The 21,790-nt window shown below is 39.1% G+C and overlaps 1 protein-coding gene across 12 annotated transcripts in view; it reads right to left on the bottom strand.

Annotated features, from left to right (window-relative positions):
• The window catches only part of LOC143022424 (uncharacterized), an 87,748-nt gene that overhangs the window by 40,073 nt on the left and 25,885 nt on the right, over window positions 1-21,790 (bottom strand). For all 12 annotated transcript variants that reach the window (XR_012966050.1, XR_012966049.1, XM_076180641.1 and 9 more), the window contains 7 exons: window positions 16,959-18,330; window positions 15,020-15,122; window positions 14,721-14,881; window positions 13,446-13,626; window positions 9,748-11,065; window positions 8,621-8,764; window positions 1,624-5,426 (listed from right to left, as the gene is read on the bottom strand). Coding sequence is in view for 10 of the 12 variants with exons in the window: in XM_076180641.1 (XP_076036756.1) it covers window positions 1,624-5,426; window positions 8,621-8,764; window positions 9,748-11,065; window positions 13,446-13,626; window positions 14,721-14,881; window positions 15,020-15,122; window positions 16,959-18,330 (7,082 nt within the window). In the remaining 2 variants the exon portion in view is untranslated. The remainder of the gene's footprint in view (window positions 1-1,623; window positions 5,427-8,620; window positions 8,765-9,747; window positions 11,066-13,445; window positions 13,627-14,720; window positions 14,882-15,019; window positions 15,123-16,958; window positions 18,331-21,790) is intronic.

Below are 21,790 nucleotides of genomic sequence, written 5' to 3'. Positions count from 1 at the left end.
ACCTGCACCTCAGCCAGCCATGTAAAAATGAACACTGGATTCTTTGAGAAATGTACATCCCATACTTGATGACTCGGCAGCACAAGACTATTTTGTATCCAACTTCCCAAGCATTGACTCTGCTTTTGTGCCAATTAAGGGCATGTGTCATGACCTGCCAATATGTATAAAGACCAGATGAACACCAAAGATTCAGATCACCTTGGAGTAGCACACTGTGAGCCTGGCTTACTGCTTCCTTGCTTTCTCACCCCCTCCCCTCCCCCACTAGCTGACCGTTGGGACACAACTTGAAACACACAGTCATCACCTGCCTTGCTGTCTCTTCTCCCTTTTCTCACATTTAGAACAACCCCATCATATTATTGGTGCCCAACATTCATTTCTAAATAAACAAATTCTCTCCAGAGTCTACCTTAAAACCAACCTTATATATAAATATATATAAATATATATATATAATATATTATATATATATTTATATATATATGTATATATATATATATGTATATGTATATATATATATATATATATATATATATATATATATATATGCTGGTACATTGTGACAAGTTGATGAAGGTGGAAAAAGAAGTCACGGGTCTAGTTCCGAGTTCCTGAGTTTATTCCTGACCGGTTTTGCTCTATGCTTCTTCAGAAGAAGCATAGAGCGAAACCGGTCAGGAATAAACTAAGGAACTCGGAACTAGACCCGTGACTTCTTTTTCCACCTTCATATATATATATATATATATATATATATATATATATATATATATATATATATAAACACATATATATATATATATATATATATATATATATATATATATAGACATATATTAAAGTCATTCAATAGACCTCTCTTTAAAATGTTGAATTGTTATGCTGTTTTAATATGGATTTGTTTCTATATCAGAAGATATGAAGAAGAGAAAGAGGGGAGGAAGGGGAGGGGGAGGAGGGGAAAGAGGTGAGGGAAGGGAGAGAGGGAATGGGGAGGAAAGGAAAGATGGGAGGAGGAGGAGGAGGAGGATAGGAGAAGAAGTGGGAGGAAGGGGAGCAAGAGGAGATGAAAAAGGTGGAAGTGGGGGAGAAGGAAGAGGTGGAAAAGAAGGAAAAAGAATACAATGAAGAAGAGTTGATATATCTGTAGAGAAGTTGTTTCTTGATATCCTTCATGGATGTACGTGGAAAGGTGGAATAACAATAAAAGCTGATAGCAAGAGATCTTGAGCCCAGTCCAAAGGTGAGGGTTGCACCCACAGATGGAAATAAGGATGTAGAGAGATTCTGAAGATACTGAAAGAAAGAGTATTCTCTCCAGTATCCATCACATAGGACCATAAAGTACCAAATAAAAACAAATCATCATGGATTTGAAGTAATGTATGCAAATACCTGTCTATATCAAATAAAATTATAATTCAATATATACATTGGAAGACAAAATAGTGTTTACTGGATCTGTTCTGGAGCACATACATTTTTCTATAAGTAAATGATATTGCAATGGTGCAAAATTATTTACAAGTTGAGTGGATCAGAAATTTGGTCTTACACTAGCTATGGAATGAATTTTTTACAAAAAAAAAAAAAAAGAAAAAAAAAAAAAATTCTTACCTTTCTCCATTGCACTCTGAAGTCGAAGCAGTGACAATATCGATGGGCCCGTCTCTTCACACTCTTCAACATCAATTTCATCATCAATGTCATCCTCCACTGCTGCAGAATTTGACTGATGAGATCCTGCACTATCTTGAGATGCACTTGTGTTTCCTAACTTTGTTTCACCTGATGTTACATCACTGAGAGTGCTAGGAGTCTCTGTGTTCATATTCATGATGAATGCCATATTTTCAAGTGTTTTTGAAATTGACTTCAAGTGTTGTTCCATATCTTCTTCTGTCTCTTCTTTGTTCCGAGTTTCCACGTTACCAGTACTCCCTCTAATTTCAGCGTCTAGATCTATGGTTTTTATGTGACTACCGCTTGTACCACTAGGTTTCACTTCCTCTTCCTTCTTCATTTTCACCTTCCCCTTGAATTGGGGTGAGAGGGAAGATCCACGTATACCTTTCTCTTCCACAATTTCCACTTCTTGACTGGCGTGACCATGGCAAATAAAATTACCCTTCCTTAAACAGTCACATCCCTGGCTGCTCTTCTGCATATTATCTTTTTCTTCATTTTTTTTTGTTTCAACTTTTTCTTTTCTTTCTTTATGGGGAAGATTGATGTTCATGGTAGCCGTCAAAGCAGTTAAGGGAATAAGCTCACCCCTTACTTTACTTACTGGTATTTTCTGACCAACCCCGATCAACCTACCAGCTTCTCCCTTCTTTTTGGACGCAATGCAAATTAAATACTGTCCTGACACATCATATGAATATGACGACAATTCCCCAGTCTGTTCTCTAATAAAATATTTAACACTATTCCCAACAAACAGGTCCTTGTCTGTGGTGCGTGTTGACCCCATGACAGCATTCATTGCCGAACCGAGAATAAGTACAGGAATAGCACTACTCTCACTAACAACACAGTGACGAGCCAATCCATATAATACTGTTGTTGCCTCACCATTCTTTACACTTAAGTTCACATATGTCTTAGCCTTTTCAGACATGCGAAAAATGTTCATAAGCACATTCTTCTTTATGGTTCCCACAAGCCAGTCCAATTTAACACTTTTGAAATTGAGAGCTAAATCTACAGAGCTCCAGTAATGCCCGGCCTTCTTTATTGGAACACCAGGTACTTGCTCTTCTGCTTTTGTTTCACTAACTGAAGTATCCGATACATCAGCTGAATGGCCCGCTTCTTCTTTCCTGGTTTCTGCATCAGATTTTTCATCTTTATTAGTTCTGGGTTCTTTATCACAGACTTTCACACTAGGATCTGTTTCATCTCCTTCTATTTTTTTCTGGGCAGCCAAAAGCTTCCCTTTCTCTACACCAGATACATCTGGTTTAACAGTTCCTTGTGACACATTTTTAACTGGCACACAGTCCACACCCATTTGTACTTTCTTAACTGGTGGTTCTCCATCATTAGTTAAACTTTCATGGTCACTAAGCTTCCTTTTTAGATTGCCTGCCTTTTCTGTTTCTTTCAAAGATTTGCTTTCCTTTTCTTTCACACCATCCTCTATATTTCGGGCTTCTGAGGAGTTAGCTTTAGGATCCTTTGTGTTTACATCATGACTGTCCTTTCCTCCAGAAGTTAAGTTTTTGCTTTTATCAGAGTCAGTTTTCTGCACTGCTTTGCCATTCTTACTCTCCTTCACATCTATATTTTGCTTACCACCATCTTCACCTATTGATGAAGGCTTTGAGGTTGGTGTATCTTCATTCTCAATGGGAATAATATCAAGACTTGCAGGATCCTCTTCTTCTTGAAGTGGTGGGGTAGTTTTGTTCACTGATGTGATGGTTACTGTTAAAGAGCTGGTTTCCTCTACTGTCTTTGGAGGCTTTGGGTATGTCACTGAAGTTATAGGCAAAACAATGCTTGCAGTAGTTGTAGTGGAGGTTGCACTTACAGTGCTGTCAGACATTGTAGGTTTAGCAACCTTTGAAGGTGAAACAGTGCGAGTTACAATTGCCAGTGTCACCTTTGCAACTGTGCTGTCACCTTCAGAATCTGCTGTATCAGCAAGTTTTACCTTCTTGCCTGGCGATTTGGATTGAGTAACTGTTGACTTAATATCTGGCTTTGACGATGCTGCAGCTACAGGTTGTGACTTCTTTGATAGGCTTTCAGTTGGTACAGTTGGTAAGAGGACCATTTTTGACCCATCACTGCTGTTGGAAGGAACCAATATCATTTTTGAACTCCCCACTGCAGTTGTGGGCATGAACATCATTTTACTGTTCCCTACTGAAGTATACATTTCTTTGGATTGTCGTAACATCATGAGTTTAGGATCAACAACAGGAGTAGTGGGCAGTAACAATATTTTTGATGAGGTAGTTCCAACAGTAGTAGGAATAAACACCATCTTTGCACTTGAAGCAGCTGGTGTCACTGTACTTCCAGATGGAGAACCAGTGGTCTTCTTGCCAAGTGTGGGAGGCTGCACTGCATAAAGGGTTGAAGGAACACTACCTGGTGTTGAACCAGGAATCTGAATGCCCAACTGAGGTTTGCCAACAGCTCCAGGCTTCTTTGTAACAACAGACACTGGTACATTAGCAATTTTTGTTACTGAGCTTGTGCTGGCCCGGGTATTTATTGGTGTATTAGACGGGGTCATGCTCACACAGAGCAAGGCTTGATTTTCAGCACCTGCCTTAACTGTTTTGCTTTGCACAATACTTGGGCTTGCACCAGATGACTCCACTGTCACTGGGACAACATCTGATGATGATGCATCTGATGGAGTGTCGACAGGTGATGTCTGTGTAATACCTGAGGTCTCACCGAACACTTTACTGCTGAACTGATTAAGGCGGAATGTTCTCATATTTGGACTACCACCATGGACATTCACAGCAGTGTTTGCAAGTCCAGGTACAAAATAAAGCCTTTGAGAAGCAGGACCTGGAACAATAGGAATTTTCTTCATAGAAGTTCCAGTATTTAATGACTGCCATTCCTTGTTTGCAACACATTTTGGTTTTATAGGTACAGGATTTGCATTCTTACCCTTTTCTGTTTCAGCTCCCTTCTCAGTACCTAAGTTAGGTGTAGTGGAACCCATGTTTGTAAGCTGGTTGATCATTGCATGTGATAATTGGTTGACTGATGTCCCATGTATAGGCAACAAGTTAGGTATTGCCTTCACGGGTTTACTTGGTTGAGGACTAACTTCACTGTTGGATTCTTCACCTGACGGGATCACAACAACATCATCATCAGGTTTGGGCGAACCGATAAGAGCTAACATATCTGTATCTTGTGCACTATGAACACTGGCTATCTGTGGCATGCCCTCTTCCCTGACCTCTTCTTCAATAATGTCACTCTCCTCTTTGGCAACAATAGTATCAGTATTACCAGTACTTGCAACTAAAGTATTGCCAATACTGGTATCTCCAACACTGGTACTAGCAACACTGGTACTGGTGCCACTTGCATCATCACTGGCCTGGTCTAACACAACTACTTCATCTTCTTCCTGAACTGTTGCTCCTGTCTTTGATTTGATTTCACTGGGTCCTAGTTCAGGTTCATCATCTTCTAAGTCTATAACTTCAGGTTCCTGTTTTGGCTGTTTGGCACGGTCTTCACCTGGTTTACACTGTTTATTTGCGAATGTTGCTGTCCGGATGTTAGGTGGGATTATGACTGGGTTTGGAACCACTGAAGGCGTGACACCCTCCTTCTTCTCATTTTCTCCCTGTTTATCGCTGGTTGCCTTCTTCTGCACCACCCCAACAATCTCCCACTTTTTGTTGTTATCACACCGGATCATAACAAACCTGTGAATGTAAAATATTAGTGGTCTTAGGTATGCAGCATACGTGTGTTTAACGTGAACAGATTGCAAAATATACAAACAAGCACACACACAATACATGAACATTATGATAAATTGGAAAGTAGGAGATAGGACCCAATGAATGTTGGTAAATACACACTGCAGTAGTACCATTCTCAACTGTTATTTCAGTGATCAAAGTTTAAGTCCTGCCCAAAGCTGATAAAATATAAGCATTGCTACTCTGTGAGCCTGCACTCCAGCACTTGTGGGCATGGAAATGGGTAAGAGTGAGTGTGTTTGTGTTTGTGTTTACCTAGTTGTATCTTACTGAAAGGGGAGCTATGCTCATGGTGTCCCATCTCTGTATTTAACAGTGTCTAAATTGTTCTTAAATTTGTGTATGGATTTTGGATTTAGTATATCATTCTCTTCCAAGTGTTTAATCCATTTACTTTTGATAACTTTTTCACATATTTTTGCTATTGTGCTTGTAAGGGAGGCCAGTCTATAGTTACTTTGATGTATATTTGTCACTTGCTTTTCCAGGCTTTGTCTCTTCTATCTTTAGCCTCATTACATTTTCTGTTGTACCAGCACTTTATGTACACCCATTCTTGTTTCTTCTTTAGTACATATTTGTTTACTCCCTCATTATAATTTTCTTTTAATGTTCCATTTCTCTTCCATCTTTGTTTCTTAATTTAAGAAATTTTCCAAGTTTGTATTTTGAAAGAATTTTCTGAGTTTCTCAAAATCTGTTTTATTGTACATTAGTCTTCCTTTCCTATGTTTCTCATTTCTTCTCAAATCAATCTGTTCTTTTAGTTCAAACTCTGCTAGTATATGTCACTCTTCCCAATTGATATCTTGCATTTCATTTTATCCACGATTTCAGGCTCTGATGTAAATATTAAATCTAGTCTCAACAGTTCTTCATTGTTTCTATACCCGGTATTTCCCTTTACCCATTAAGTCAATGTGTATTCAATGGTCATATCCAGTAGAATATTTCCCCAAAGGTCTTCTCCACCTTTCACTGTCATTTCTTCCCAACATATTTCTTTTGAAAAAAGTCACCCATAACTAATATGTTTCCTCCTTCTTTCAGTAATTCAATTAATGCATTCTTTGTGTCTTCCAACATTTTGGAGTGATCACTATCTGTCCAAGCCTGTGTGTGTGTACTTTACCTAGTTGTATTATATGGGAAGGGAGCTATGCTCATTATGACCTGTCTTTGTTTCTTTCAGCATCTAGTTTGTTCTTAAATTCTTGTATAGTTTTTGCACACACTGTTGCCTCATCCAATTTGTTCCAGACATCTACCACTCTGTGTGGGAAACTATTCTTTTTCAGATCTCTTCTATAACTATCCTTTTTAAGTTTCTTTTCATGTCCTCTTGTTTTTCTTTTATCCCACTTTAATAAATCTTCTCTGTCAATGATTTCCATCCCTTTCATAATTCTGTATATGGCCAGTACATTTCCTCTTCCTCTTCTTTGTTCCAGGGTAGGTAGTTCCAGTTTGGACAATCTATGTTCATATGTGTGTATGTGTATTTACCTAATTGTATCTTACAGAAAGGGGGAGCTAAGCTCATGGTATCCTGTCTTTGTATCCCTCCATATCCAGTTTGCTCAATTCTTGTATTGTTTTTGCACACACTGTTTTTTCATCCAATGTGTTCCATACAGAATCATGAAAGGTATGGAAGTCCTTGATAGAGAAGACTTATTAAAGTGGGACAGAAGAAAAACAAGAGGACATAAAAAGAAACTCAAAAAGAACATAAGATTGTATTTAGTAGTCTCTGGTGTGGCACCTTGTCGAACACTTTGCTAAAGTCAAGGTAAATAACATCGTAATTTTCATTATTATCTGACGCCTTATATACTTTAGTGTAAAAGGATAGAAGATTAGTCACACATGACTTACCCTTGGAGAAACCATGCTGTGAATCACAAATTAAATTATGCCCTTCGATGTGTTCTCTGAGTCTATTTACTATTATTGATTCAAGCATTTTTCCTATAACCGATGTCAAATTGATAGTTATAGAAGATATATAAAAAAGAATAGTTTTCTACACAGAGTAACAGATGTGTGGAACAAATTGGATGAAAAAATAATATGTGCAAAAACCATACAAGAATTTTAAGAACAAACTAGATGCTGAGAGATACAAAGACGGGTCACTATGAGCATAGCTCCGTTCCCATATAATACAACTAGGTAGGTAAATACATCTACCACTCTGTGGGGAAAGCTGTTCTTTTTCATGTCCTTTCTATAATTGTCCTTTTTAAGCTTCTTTCCATGTCCTCTTGTGTTTCTCTTATCTCAATTTAGTAAGTCTTCTCTGTCAAGGACTTCCATGCCTTTCATAATTCTGTAGATGGTCAACAAGTCACCTCTCTCTCTCCTCTATTCCAGAGTCAGCAACTCCAATTTTAACAATTTTTCTTCATATGAGTGTTTTGACAGTTCTGGGGCCATCATTGTAGCTGCTCTCTGGATTCTCTCAATCTTCTTTATATTCTTTTTGGTAATGGGTGACCAGTGTCGCTACATACTCCAATTTAGGCCTTATCATTGTGACTAGTATTTTTTTTTACCATTTCTTCATCCAAGTAGGTAAAAGCCACTTTTATTGCTTTTAGTAAATTATAGGTTTTGCTGACAGTTTTGCATGCATGCATGCATGTGTGTGTGTAGATCACAGCATCCCCCATGGATAGACCATATATGATGCTGAGCTCTCATTCAGAAGGGTAATAGCTGTTGATCACAAGGCCAACACATGATCCAAGACAGTGGTGAATCACTCACACTCACACCAAAGGCCCTTTCTCTCTTATGTGGGCAAGTCAAAGTACACACAATCGTAAAAAAAATCCTTTTCAGCACCTTACAGATGAAGGAATGTCCTATCCCCTGCCATGCAACTTGGGTCAAAAACAAAGCAGGAAGGCACTGCTCCCTCACAACAGGATCTGACAGGTGGAGTTGGGAGTTGATTTCTCCCCCTACTTCATCATAAGGCAATGTCCCCTCCTTATCCACTCAAAATATATTAATGAAGCAAATGAAAAAAAAAATTATTTGGGCTCCACTGTTTACAATTCTCGAAGTGCCAAAGCCATAAATGGTAACTAATTTATCTAAAGCTTTACAAGAGAAAACATAAGTACCTTGGTCGTGCTGGTGTGTGTGACTGGGGGAAAAAGATCTCTCTCATGTTTGGACCGACATCTAAAGTGTTGTTACTGATCATGGCATGAATCCGCTGCATCTTCTCCATTGTCTCCACACACTCCACCATACCAATGATGCACCTAAGTGATTAGGGAAAAAAAAGAAAAAAAATCTAGATAAAAAGTTGTCCAAAATTGGCAAATTCTGATGAACATGATTTATAATTCAAATCTTTTTGATGGAGAAAAAAAAAAAAAAAAAAAAAAAAAAAAAAAAACCATGTGCTCCATATCTATGACCGTTACAATTCAAATACCATGCGTTTCCTATTGAAAGCAACAATAATTAAGCCTACTTATCACAATTTTTAAAAATATGAGATATTGTGTAATCATACCCAAAACATTTCTGGACTATGTGGTCATGCTGAACATTCTATCAAATTCCAGGATGACATTTGAAAAAGTTGAAGGTAAATGTAGGTAAAAGTCAGGTGATGAGATGTACATGACGAGAGGATGGAAGAAAGTTAGAAGTATGTCTTAAAGGAGAGGCTACAGGACTCAAGTGGGAAGACTTGATGGCAGTATTCTTTCTCCCCACCACAAGGGGGCAGTATAATGAAAGTTTTATAATTTCTCTATGAACAGAGACTTCCTCCATCAGAGACAAAATGATGTGTGGCTCTGGTCCGTAGGGGCGGCCCATATAGACCCTAAAGTATCAGCTGCATGCTACTTAGCCACATTAATATACAGACAATAACAGACGTAATCAAGCCAGTTCACAGAATTTGTGGGTTACTCAGCTACAACTACAAAATAAATAAAATCAAGACACCAATACTGGCATCCACGTATACCCATATAGGCATCATTGTTTGGAAGAGGTTAATTTTTAGGGGTACATGGGAATCTATAAAATTGCCCAAGGGGTACAGAGGAAGAAAAAGGTTGAGAACCCATGCTGTAAATTGGGAGTAGCAAGGAAATGTATTGGGGGTATTGGACTGACTAAATTCTGCACTGTTGCATGACTACTTGCATACTTCAGTGATTTATATTAAAGTTTCCTTACTCTAGTTAAAATGCATGAATACTATAAAAAAATACTTGTGACTTACCTTCCTGCCTTGTTGATGCCCACAACACCAATAATATTCATGTTGATCAGCTTACGGAACCTTGGCTCTGACACAAGAATTGCATTGCCTGGATAACATTCTGATAGGTCTAGTTCTAGCTCTCCCCGCCTTTCTTCTGCTGCCATCATATCTATAAGTGACAATGATCTCTTGCGTGGTAATATGGGAGGCAATCTTTCTTGCTGTTTGGCAGATACGTGTGGCTCAGCCGCCTGTTGTTGCTGAACAGGCTTAGTAATGACTTCTTGTTTTCTCTTTAATTTGGAATCTAAAGATATAAGTGACTGTGAAACTATTGCTGAAGGGTCATTTTCCACTTCAGTAGACCTAGGAACAAGCTTGGTGCCCTGTGCACCCACAAAAACTTTGTGTTTCTTCAAGGAGGAAATTGCTGGCCCCTGGTTGACTGAGGCTACCTGGTCTTGTGGCACAAGAGATGTAATGTCTGGGTTGCACTCTGCCACGTCTTGGTCCGTATCTTTTTGTTTTTCTTCGACCACCACCAGGTCTCCAAATGATACAGGTCTCTTGTATGACAATATGTTAGGTAATCTTTCTGGATGTTTAAGAGTCTTAATCCCACCTTCCTGTTTTCTCTTCAGCTTGGAATCCAGAGACAAAAGCGAGCTTGATATTACTGATGATGGGTCACTTTCCACATCTGGAAACCGAGAAAGAAGCTGAGGGCCTTGTGCATCTAAGCTCATTTTGTGTTTCTTGAAGACATTAGCTGCAGTCAGCTGTGTAAAAGAGGCCACATGCTCTTGTGGCATACTATCTTTTGTTTGGAACGATGCCACAAAGTTGCTGTCCACAATGTGTGGTTGTATGTGTGGTGGCAGCATTTCCCTAGCCTGACTTGCTAACCCATCAAAAGTTACTTCTTTGAATTCTCTTATAATTTTGTTTTTAGTATAACCACATGTCCTGGCTGAATGGCATGTCTTGGGGTGAAGCCAATACTTCAACTTCCAGTCATATCGTCGCCTTGCTTCAGTATTGGTCACATTAATATTGAAGATTATAACAACAGGTTCAAGCAGCTCTTCCTTTTCTTGTTCACATATAGCCTCAGGAGTGTGGATAGGTGAAGGAACAGAGATCAGTGGAGGTGTTATTTCTTCCTCTTCCTCAACCCCCACTTCCATTCCACGATAACTGGGATCCTTAATGCACTTGCAGTCATAGCAAGAGTGATCCATACACCATATGCTGACACCTTTAATGTCATACCAAGGGATCTTTAGCCGCAATGGTTTGACAAAAAAGTGTGCATCATCAATGTGGATACCTGGAGCTGTTAGGAAGAAAAAAATATACATGTCAATATGTATATATACATACATCAAAGGTCATTTTCCCCCTTATAATGAGGGTGGCCAATATAAGGCACACCCACCCTAAACCTATTCCATGTTAATGTACAAGTAAAAATGATTTTGTGATAATAACTGTTGTCTCAAGTTTCACGGACTGGAAACATGCAGCCTTCCATGATTGTCATTGGTTCTCAAACCCTCCCATGGATCACTCTGGGAGGATAATTTGAACAGCTGTCTGTGTTGTTTTAGTGTGGTTATGTTTCTATGTCAATGGCTGAAAGTAGGAATGGAAGAAGGATTGCAATTACCGATTGTTGGCTCTCTATATGTGAAAAGGTGAGAGATATTTAGTTTAAGTTGACAGAGAGAGATCTCGGGTCTCCAGATGAAAGTGAGGGGGTTGACAGGTTTTGAAAATGAGTATCAGGAAGATGACTCTCTGTTGTTCATCTCAAACACATTAAAATTTCTCCTTTCTTAAATTCCAAGTCTCCACCTTTTACAATGTCATAGGCACTATTCAGTTACCTTCTATGACATGCATGGAACGAAGTGATGGCATTCTTTTCTCCCTTCTATCTCTATACCAAGGGTTTTTTCCCCCTTAACAGAGAGGTAGCCAAAGTCAAAATGCACATACTCACCCCCACCCATTCCACTCCCATCCACCACCCTTCCCTTCCTCTCATCTTAGCTACTCATAGATGACGGGTCATCCCTGTATCGCGGCCACTGCCTTGGATCAGAGGCAATACAGCAACACATAGCACATCCACAGCAAGGCCACTTCACTTAATCGGAAACCCTCCCTCTCTACCCCCCCCCCCATGCAGAAAAATCCCTTCAAGCTGCATCAAGATAACATTCACTACGAGCATAGCTCCCATCCCGTAAAATACATACATACATACATATACCAAGGCTTTTTCCCCCTTACAAGGGAGGTAGCCAAAAAGGAAAAGGCATAAAATCATTCCCACCCATTCCATCCCTGAATACACTCCACACCCCTCCACCCTCCCTCTCATCTTAGCACCTCCTGGATGACGGGTCATCCCTGCACCTTGTCCACTGCTCTGGGTCAGGAGCAGTGTCGCAAGACACAGCACATCCACAGCAAGGATACTTCATTAAATCGGCGTAAAATACAACTAGGTAAATACATAACCACTCCCTAACCCCCCCATCCCCTACTCACTCCCTTCCTATACACAGCCATTCTCCACTCATGCCTATCTCCTGCCTTCTCCCTTCCCTGCTCAACAGACATTCCCCTTTTACTCGATGCCCCTTTCACTCCATCCATCTCATTCATTTCTCCCTTCTACCACACAGAGAGAATGAGTGAAGAAAGATTAGTAAAAGAAATGTGGAAGGCAGAGGTGGAAGGAGCGAACATGAGGGGGTGATCAAGGATGAGATGGATGGATGGGGTAATAGGGACATTGGGAAAGAGGGAGATGATGTCTGCTGAAGGAGGATACAAGAAGACAGAAGATAGGAGTGAGTGGAGAATGGTTGTATATAGATGATGCTGTGAAGCATGGAAGGAGTGGGTGGGGGGATGGGGGGGGATGGAGTATGTGTGATTGTTCTGATGCAGCCCACAGGGATTTTTCCTTGTCTTCTCTTTTTCTGCATGAGTGGACAGAGAGGGGGTTGCCAATTAAATGTAGCAGCCTTGCTGTGGATGTGCTGTGCCTTGCTGCGTTGCTTCTGACCCAGGGCAATGAGCAAGATGCAGGGATGAACCATCATTCAGGAGGACCCAAGAAAAGAGGGAGGGAGGGGTGGTGAATGGGAGTGGAGTTTGTGGGGACAAAATGGATGGAAGTGGATTTATGCATTTGATTTTGGCTACCTCCCTTGTAAGGGGGAAAAAGCCCTTGGTATATATATATATATATATGTATATGTGTATGTATGTATGCATGTATCACAAGGATATCAGAGAAGGGAGAGATCGAGTCACAGAGGTGGTAATGGAAAGTTTTAAGGCAGTAAAATGTAGGATGGAACTATCTACATACAAAAGGTTTTCCTCCACCTTACCAGGGTGGTAGCCAAAGTCAAAAGGCATATACCCACTCCCACCCTTAGAAGGAGAGTAAAAGTTAAAAGTGATCATCATTCTTTTTCAAGTGAAGAATAGCCTCCAATCTTAAAAGTATGCTGCATTGGGTCATCACCAAAAGTCCCTAAAATAATGCTTGTATTAAACCTTTGCTGTCAATAACCTATACAGTATGTATTGTAATCATTTTCTTTCAACAATATCCTTATATTTCAAATGGCAAGACAAGAGACTCAGCCATGAAAATTTGCAATTCAAACAAGAAAATATCAAATACTTACCATGAACAAAAGGTTCATCACTGTTGCTATCATCTTTGTTATTCTCAGCCACAACAAGGTCTGACCCCATCCATACTGCCGAGTCTCTGAACCTGTCAGGGATTCTCCTTTCTCTCTTTCTCCTTTCACCCCCTACAAGGATCACCTCTGATCCAGTCTGAATGACAGTTCTCTTGAAATCCTGGAAAAGCAAGATACTAATACATTCTTGATCTTGTTCCTAAAAACATACATACATACATATACCAAAGCCTTTTTCCCCCTTACAAGGGAGGTAGCCAAATTCAAAAGGCATAATTCCACTCCCACCCATTTCATCCCCACTCACTCCACTCCCATTCACCACCCCTCCCTCCCTCCCTCCCTCCCTCCCAACCTATCAGCTGAACAATACCATACTGCAATAGCCAGAATAAACTAATACTCAGACAATTTGTTCTGCATATCAGAGTATCAACGGGCTTGAGAGTCGCATTCACAATGGTAACACCCTTTCAGCAGAAAAAAAAACCTTTCATACATATACCAAGGCTTTTTCCCCCTTACAAGGGAGGTAGCCAAAAGGGAAAATGCATAAAATCATTCCCACCCATTCAATCCCTGAATATACTCCACACCCCTCCACCCTCCCTCCTATCTTAGCATACATACATACATACATATACCAAGGCATTTTCCCCCTTACAAGGGAGGTAGCCAAAAAGGAAAAGGTATAAAATCATTCCCACCCATTCCATCCCTGAATACACTCCACACCCCTCCACCCTCCCTCTTATATTAGCAGTTGATATAAAAAATCTCCATACCTTTAACCCATTCAACTCCGATGACAAGATGTCTTGTCATTTGGTCAAATAAAACAAAAAATCATAATAAAACAACAAAATGTTTGATGATCAAACAGCACCAGAAACATATGACGTCATCAGTCCTCCTCGAGGAGGACTGATGACGTCATATTTTTCTGGTGCTGTTTGATCATCAAACATTTTGTTGTTTTATTATGATTTTTTGTTTTATTTGACCAAATGACAAGACATCTTGTCATCGGAGTTGAATGGGTTAAGGTTGATATTGGTCTAGCTTATTCCGACTATTACCAGATGATTATATTCAGCTCGTGGAAACAAGATATTAATGAGCTAAATGACATGGTTTCATCATACTCTCAGGGCCAAGATGGTCTTATCTCTTTCACTATGTTCAAGACCCTTCAGCTGAATACAAATGTCTACCGTAAAGCAGAACAAAATAATTATGTTGTATAATAATAACCTTTTCTCGTAATGCAAGTCCTTCTTGCTGTTCCCGGTCAAGGTTGAAGATGGATACTGCATTTATAGTGCGTGAAGAGTCCAGATCGGTGGAGTGCTTCCAGCTGTCATCCTTACATGTACACCCAAACATGCATTCCACTCTTCCACAATGATCTCGCACTGGAAAATAAATATCACCCATTCTTTAATTTGGAAAATTATAGAAATACATTAGTGTGCAATTACGTACATACATGCATATACCAAGGCTACATTAGATTATGAATAAAACGCAAATAAGAAATATAAATACTTCACCTCTTTTCTTTCCTTTCAAGCTTTCACAGACACAACCAAGGACACAGTGCTCCTTCTGGCACTCCTCGGCCTCCTGGTCCTCAATTTTGTCCGCCTCCTCTTCCTGCAAAGATCATATTACTTCAAATTAGATATTTTACAATACATACATACATACATATACCAAGGCTTTTTCCCCCTTAGAAGGGAGGTAGCCAAAAAGGAAAAGGCATAAAATCATTCCCACCCATTCCATCCCTGAATACACTCCACACCCCTCCACCCTCCCTCTTATCTTAGCACCTCCTGGATGACGGGTCATCCCTGCACCTTGTCCACTGCCCTATATATTCACTCCAAAAATAAATTCACGAGTTTTCCCAAGAAAAACAACCATAAATGTCCAGTATGAAATATCTAAGGCAAGTGAGCAACTGAATAAAAAATATACTCCTAGTCTATATGAGCAGTGTCCTCTCATATTGACTAACTTTCTTGTTCAAGCCACTTCTGTATTGTGTGAGCATGTCTGTAAGATATACATGACTGGTTTCCATTTATAAGACTTTGATCAAGTTAAGGAAAGGAAAGGACAGGAAAGGAAGAAGGACAAGGAGGAGGACGAGGAGGAGGAGGAGGAGGAGGAGGAGAAGAAGTGGGGAAGAAGGAGAAATAGGAGGAGGAGGAGGAGGAGGAGGAGGAGGAGGAGAAGAAGAGGAGGAGAAGAAGAGGAGGAGAAGAAGAGGAGGAGAAGAGGAGGAGAAGAAGAGGAGGAGAAGAAGAGGAGGAGGAGGAGGAGGAGGAGGAGGAGGAGGAGGAGGAGGAGGAGAAGGAGAAGAAGAAGAAGAAGAAGAAGAAGAAGAAGAAGAAGAAGAAGAAGAAGAAGAAGAAGAAGAAGAAGAAGAAGAAGAAGAAGAAGAAGAAGAAGAAGAAGGGGGGGAAGAGGGAGAAGAGGGAGAAGAGGGAGAAGAAGGAGAAGAAGGAGAAGAAGGAGAAGGAGAAGAAGGAGAAGAAGGAGAAGAAGGATATGAAGAAGGAGGAGGAAGAGATGGTGAAGGAGGAGGAAGAGATGGTGAAGGAGGAGGAGGAAGATGATGAGGAGAAAAAGAAGGAGAAGGAGGTGGAGGAGGAAGAGGTGGTGGGAGGAGGTGATGGGAGGAGAATGTGAAGGAGATGATGATGATGTTGGTGGTGATGGTGGTGATGGTGGTGATGGTGGTGGTGGTGGTGGTGGAGAATACATGGGTAAAGAAGATACAATTGTTGACTTAAATTTCACTACAATCCCACAGTCCAGTCTCTGGGAAAATCTTTGGCCTGAGGTCTGATATATATTAGTGTGTGCTAGTTTTTATGTCACCAGATTGTAGTAGTGTAAGGAGAGAAGCTTCTTTTTGTGTACAAAAAGAAAAAAAAAAATGAAATATAGTTGGAGTTGGTAAGATATTTTGGGCCCAGTCCCGAGACTCCAACTCCAGAATCAATTGTTCCCCCGATTTTCATTAAGATGATAACCCACAGCTACACAGTGGCTGGCAAATTGTACTCAGAACTTGTCTATGCTGTATCAGTGTGGGACTGTTTCCACATCACTGCCTGAAAGTGGTAAGGGCAGGGAAGTAATTGATGATTGTTAGCTCTGCATGTGTGAAAAAGTGTAAGAAATATAGTTTAAATTGACAAGATTTTAGGCCTAGTCTGGAAAATGCTTGTCAGCCTCTCTGAACTGGACTTCCAGGTGGAAGTTAAGGGCCTGAGAGGTTTTGGAAATGGGCAGTTTTACTGTTTATTGTGCATGACCATATGCAGGTACCCATCATTTGTCCAAATGGAATTGACAGTGTTGAGAGGTTTTGAAAATTGTGAGCAAAGATAATTCTGATATATTGCTAGGCTAGACCATCACTAGTTCCTAAAAAGAAGAAAAAAAATGAAGATAATAATAAGCAATTGTATTTACCTCCTGAGGAACAAACTTCACAAAATTCATATTCAGCCGTTTCATTTCTCTTGACAGGGCAGGGAAGCGTCTGTAGTTTCTCTTGAAGATCTTGGAAACACCCGTCTGTTGTTGACCTTCCACAAAAGGTTCAGGAAGCTTTTTCTCAGAATTAACACCTTCTAGCAAGTCCCCTTCACCTAGAATAGGTCCATCTTCAAATACTTTCTTCTTTTCTTCTCCATCTTTCTTTAATTCTTCACCTTCGGTCTTTTCAGAACCAATGCCACTAGAACCATCATTTCCCTTCAATAGAATTGCACCTCCAGATTTCTCTACCATAACTTCACAACTGTCCTTGGCACTTTCAAAACTTTTACCCAACTCTGGTTTGTTTTCCTTTCCTATAAGAGCTTTGTCTTCACTATTTCCTTTGTTACATATGTCCACCAAGGCCTTTGAAGGACGCTCTGCCTTAGGAGCAGTTTCTTCCTTGATTTCCTTCTTTTCCCCTACATTTGCATTGGTTACAGTTTGGATTTCATTCTCACTTTTGGCTTTCAACTTACCTTCTTCATCTTCATCCTTTCTGTCCTCATCTGACATTGCCAACTTCGCAGCAATTATATCAAGAATGTTTTTCCTGTCGGGTTTGGTAGTGACACTCTTACCAAGGCCTTTCGATAATTGGTGGGTAAACTTTTGAGTAACTTTAGTGTCTTTCCCTTGAACAGAGTCAGGCAAAGGTTCTACTTTAGGACCTACTTCCTCTTCTTTTTCTATTTTCTCAACAGGATTCTCAGGACTTTGCAAAGCAGAGAGAGCAAACTTTGCCATGTCTTCATTGATTTCAACTGCTTCAACTTTCTTTTCTACTTGAATTGGAGGCTGTGATGTCAAATGCTTTACATAACTTCTTGGAACAATAACCCGGGCCTTCACTGAATTGGAATTTGATGGATTGATTTTAGTAAGTGAACCCCCTAATGTCAAGAGTCGTCCACCATCATAAACATATACAAGCTCCACCATATTCTTTTCTCTATTTTCAATGACTTGAGTGTCCTTGTTACTGTTCAATACACTAGTTAAGGGCACCAGCTTTCCAGCTCTTCTTACAAAAACATTTGCTCCATCTGCAACACTTTCTTTGCACAGGTCTTTATCAAAGTAATACTTATATTTCTCTTTTGGATATAGTATATCAATGGCATTAACTTCATCTTCAACCACCACTTCACTGCTGGCATGACTTGCAGTGCTCACTTCTTCCGTTACATCTTCTTCTATCTTTGTCTCATCTGGGGTAAATCCGCTTGTTGAAGGCTTTGCTTGTTCTCCCCCTATGGCTGTTCCATCTTCATTATATCTAGTAACCCCTTCTTCTGTACTCCTAAAAATAAATAATCTTATTAGATGTTAGAAAAATAAAATACACCAGCTTTACAAATATCATATTTTTTCCAAAACTAAATAATTTAACCTCCTAAGGCTCTTATACTGAATATACCAGTGTTTACAACTGCAATTAATTCAAACTTCAAATACATATATAAATACAACATATGGCCTCTTCCCCTTTATATGGGAGGTGGCCAGCCAAAGGATGCACCCATCCTTCACCCAATACCAATTTGTTTTCATTTTCATCCTATATAAGTATATATATATATATATATATATATATATATATATATATACATATTCTAACAACCACAATGCATTTTAATTCTAAGCCATCAATACTGGGAGACCCAATGGGGCCACATGCAAAAATTGAAATGCGGTATTGCCAAGGACTCGAACTCAGCAATCACATGACAAGTGCCATAGTAACTAATCAACTATGCTATCAAGAGAGATATAAGTTGAGCACAATTTTTCTTATATATTTGTATGCTTGAGTTACATACACATACATGAAATTTTGCGTTCAACCCATCTCCACTATGATAGTACAATTGGAAGTATACAAATGCGGAAAAGTATTTGTACAACACTGAATGGGTCCCAGTGATTAGAGATACATTTTAACAACCACAATGACTTTAATGCTAAGCCATCAACATTGGGAGACCCAATGGGGCCACATACAGAAATTGAAATGCGGTACTGCCGAGGACTCGAACTCAGCAATCACATGACAAATGGCGTAGTAATTAATCAACTACGCTATCAAGAGAGATATAAGATGAGCGCAAGTTTTCTAATATATTTGTATGCTCGAGTTACACATACATGAAATTTTGGGTTGAACCCATCTCCACTATGATAGTACAATTGGAAGTATACAAACGTGGGAAATTATTTGTACAACACTAAATGGGTCCCAGTGATTAAAGATACATTTAAACAACCACAATGCATTTTCATGCTAAGCCATCAACATTGGGAGACCCAATGGGGCCACATGCAGAAATTGAAATGCGGTACTGCCGAAGACTCGAACTCAGCAATCACATGACAAGTGCCATAGTAACTAGCCAACTACGCTATCAAGAGAGATATAAGATGAGCACAAGTTTTCTAATATATTTGTATGCTCGAGTTACATACACATACATGAAATTTTGCGTTGAACCCACCTCCACTATGAGGGTGTATATATATATATATATATCTATATATATATATATATATATATATATATACATATATATATATATATATATATACACATATGTAAATATATATATTAGTAAAGGGGGGCAGCAGGTTCTCAGTAATACACGTGGAGTTAAAAACGACAGCATTGTTGTAGTTGTTCAGTTTTTTCTTCGTATTCTCGACTTTCCTGATAAGAGATTTTCCATTAACTGGGTGAATTGAAACTAGTAATGCTGTCGTTTTTAACTCATGTATATATATATATATATATATATATATATATATATATATATATATATATATATATATATATATATATATATACACACACACATACATATGTATATATATATACATATACATTGTTACAATCTAGGAGTCATAAATTCCCTGAACATTAAAATTCTGTAATATTAAACCTATGTACAATTAAATGTCAGTTGGGGTTTTGCAAGTTCTATCTTGTACAGTCGAACCTCGAAAGCCCGGACTAATTGGGGGGAAGGGTGGTCCGGTCATGCCAAAAGTCCGGTCATCGAAAACATCGCCCTAACACCCGTAGATTTTCATAACGGTATAAGTATAGGTAATGTATGATATGGCATAGAAACACATAAGAATAATACTCTAACACTGTAATAATAATACTGTAATAATAATGCTATAATACTAATAATTCTGTAATAACTGTAATACAGGCATGTAAATGTACTGTATATACAGTGTACTGTAATGTATTTTTTATTACGTACACTGTAAATACTGGGAGGTATGCACACGGGACAGTGGTGGCGGCCAGGGTTGCCGCATTTTCTACACTGCCATGTAGAATGGGAGTATTGCCATACTGGGGCATACATTTTTCTCGGGTATGTGCAGACTTTCATAGCAAGATATACTTGTCAAACTTTGACAAAATGGTGGTTCTAGTTTTTTTATTCTTGAATGTATATAAGGCCCCCATGCCCTAACATATTCAGTAAGATATCAAAATGATTTTTTCTTATATTATTATCGCTAAAAGAAAGCTGAAACTTGTGTAGAATTTTTTTCTACACGGTAAAAACGTATCTTTTGGGGGTATAATATTTTATAAGTAACACAATTACCAATAAGTCATATTTTGATGTACCATTTATTATTTGATAACTAGTTCTATGATTTTTAAACAAAAGTTTGAGTTTTTGAATATTTTTAACAGCCCACTGATATGTAGAAAAAATTTCCTCATGTCCTTGTGCAGTTGCCACATGCCGCTATTTTACTACGTTTTGATACAAAATTCTACGAAACGGCAGCCCTGGTGGCAGCTTGACTGGGCCGGGTTTAAGTACACGTGTACGGCCATCGCTGCCACCTACCAGACAAATAGGGAACTTTGCTTGAAAAGTCTGCCCTTTGTTCACTTCGACCGGTCATACGAGGGTCCAGGCTTTCGAGGTTCGACTGTATTTACCTAGTTGTATTACATAGGAAGGATGCTATGCTTGTGGTGACCTGTCTTTGTATCTTTCAGCATCAAGTTTTTTCTTAAAATCTTGAATAGTATTTGCACACACTGTTTCTTTATCTAAGTTATTCCAGATATCCAGCACTGTGTGGAAAGCTATTCTTTTTCCAATCTCTTCTATAGTTATCCTTTTTGAGTTTCTTTTGATGACCTCTTGTTTTTCCATTGTCTTCTTTTAGTAAGTCATTCCTATCAAGGATTTCCATTCCTTTCATGATTCTAAATATAGTCAGTAGATCACCTCTTTCCTTTCTCTGCTCCAGTGTTGGTAGTTCCAATTTCGATAATATTTGTTCGTATGTTAATTAAGAAAGAGCTGGTGCCAACTTTGTCGTTGCTCTCTGCATTCTTTCTAGTTTCCTTATATTCTTTTTAGTACTGGGTGTCCATAGTGTCGCTGCGTATTCCAGTTTTGGTCTAATCAATGAACTAATATTTTTTTAATAATTTCTTCATCCAAGTAATCAAATGCCACTTTCATTGACCTTAATAGGTTGAAGGTTTCTCCGACTATTTTGTTTATATGTTTATCCGGTGTTGTGTCTTTGCTGATTATTACTCCAAGGTCCCTTTCTGAGTGCACTTTCCTGATTTCTTCTTCACCAATTTTAATTTTTTGAAATTCTGTTTTTATTTTTTCCAAACTCCATTATGCTACATACATACATACATATACCAAGGCTTTTTCCCCCTTCCAAGGGAGGTAGCCAAAAAGGGAAAGGCATAAAAACACTCC

This window comes from Oratosquilla oratoria, chromosome 44 (genome assembly GCF_046742065.1).
Source record: "Oratosquilla oratoria isolate Oo_2021 chromosome 44, ASM4674206v1, whole genome shotgun sequence".
NCBI classification, from domain to species: Eukaryota; Metazoa; Arthropoda; class Malacostraca; order Stomatopoda; family Squillidae; genus Oratosquilla; species Oratosquilla oratoria.
Note: the sequence above shows the minus strand (reverse complement) of the source record. Positions and strands in the feature narration are given on the sequence as shown.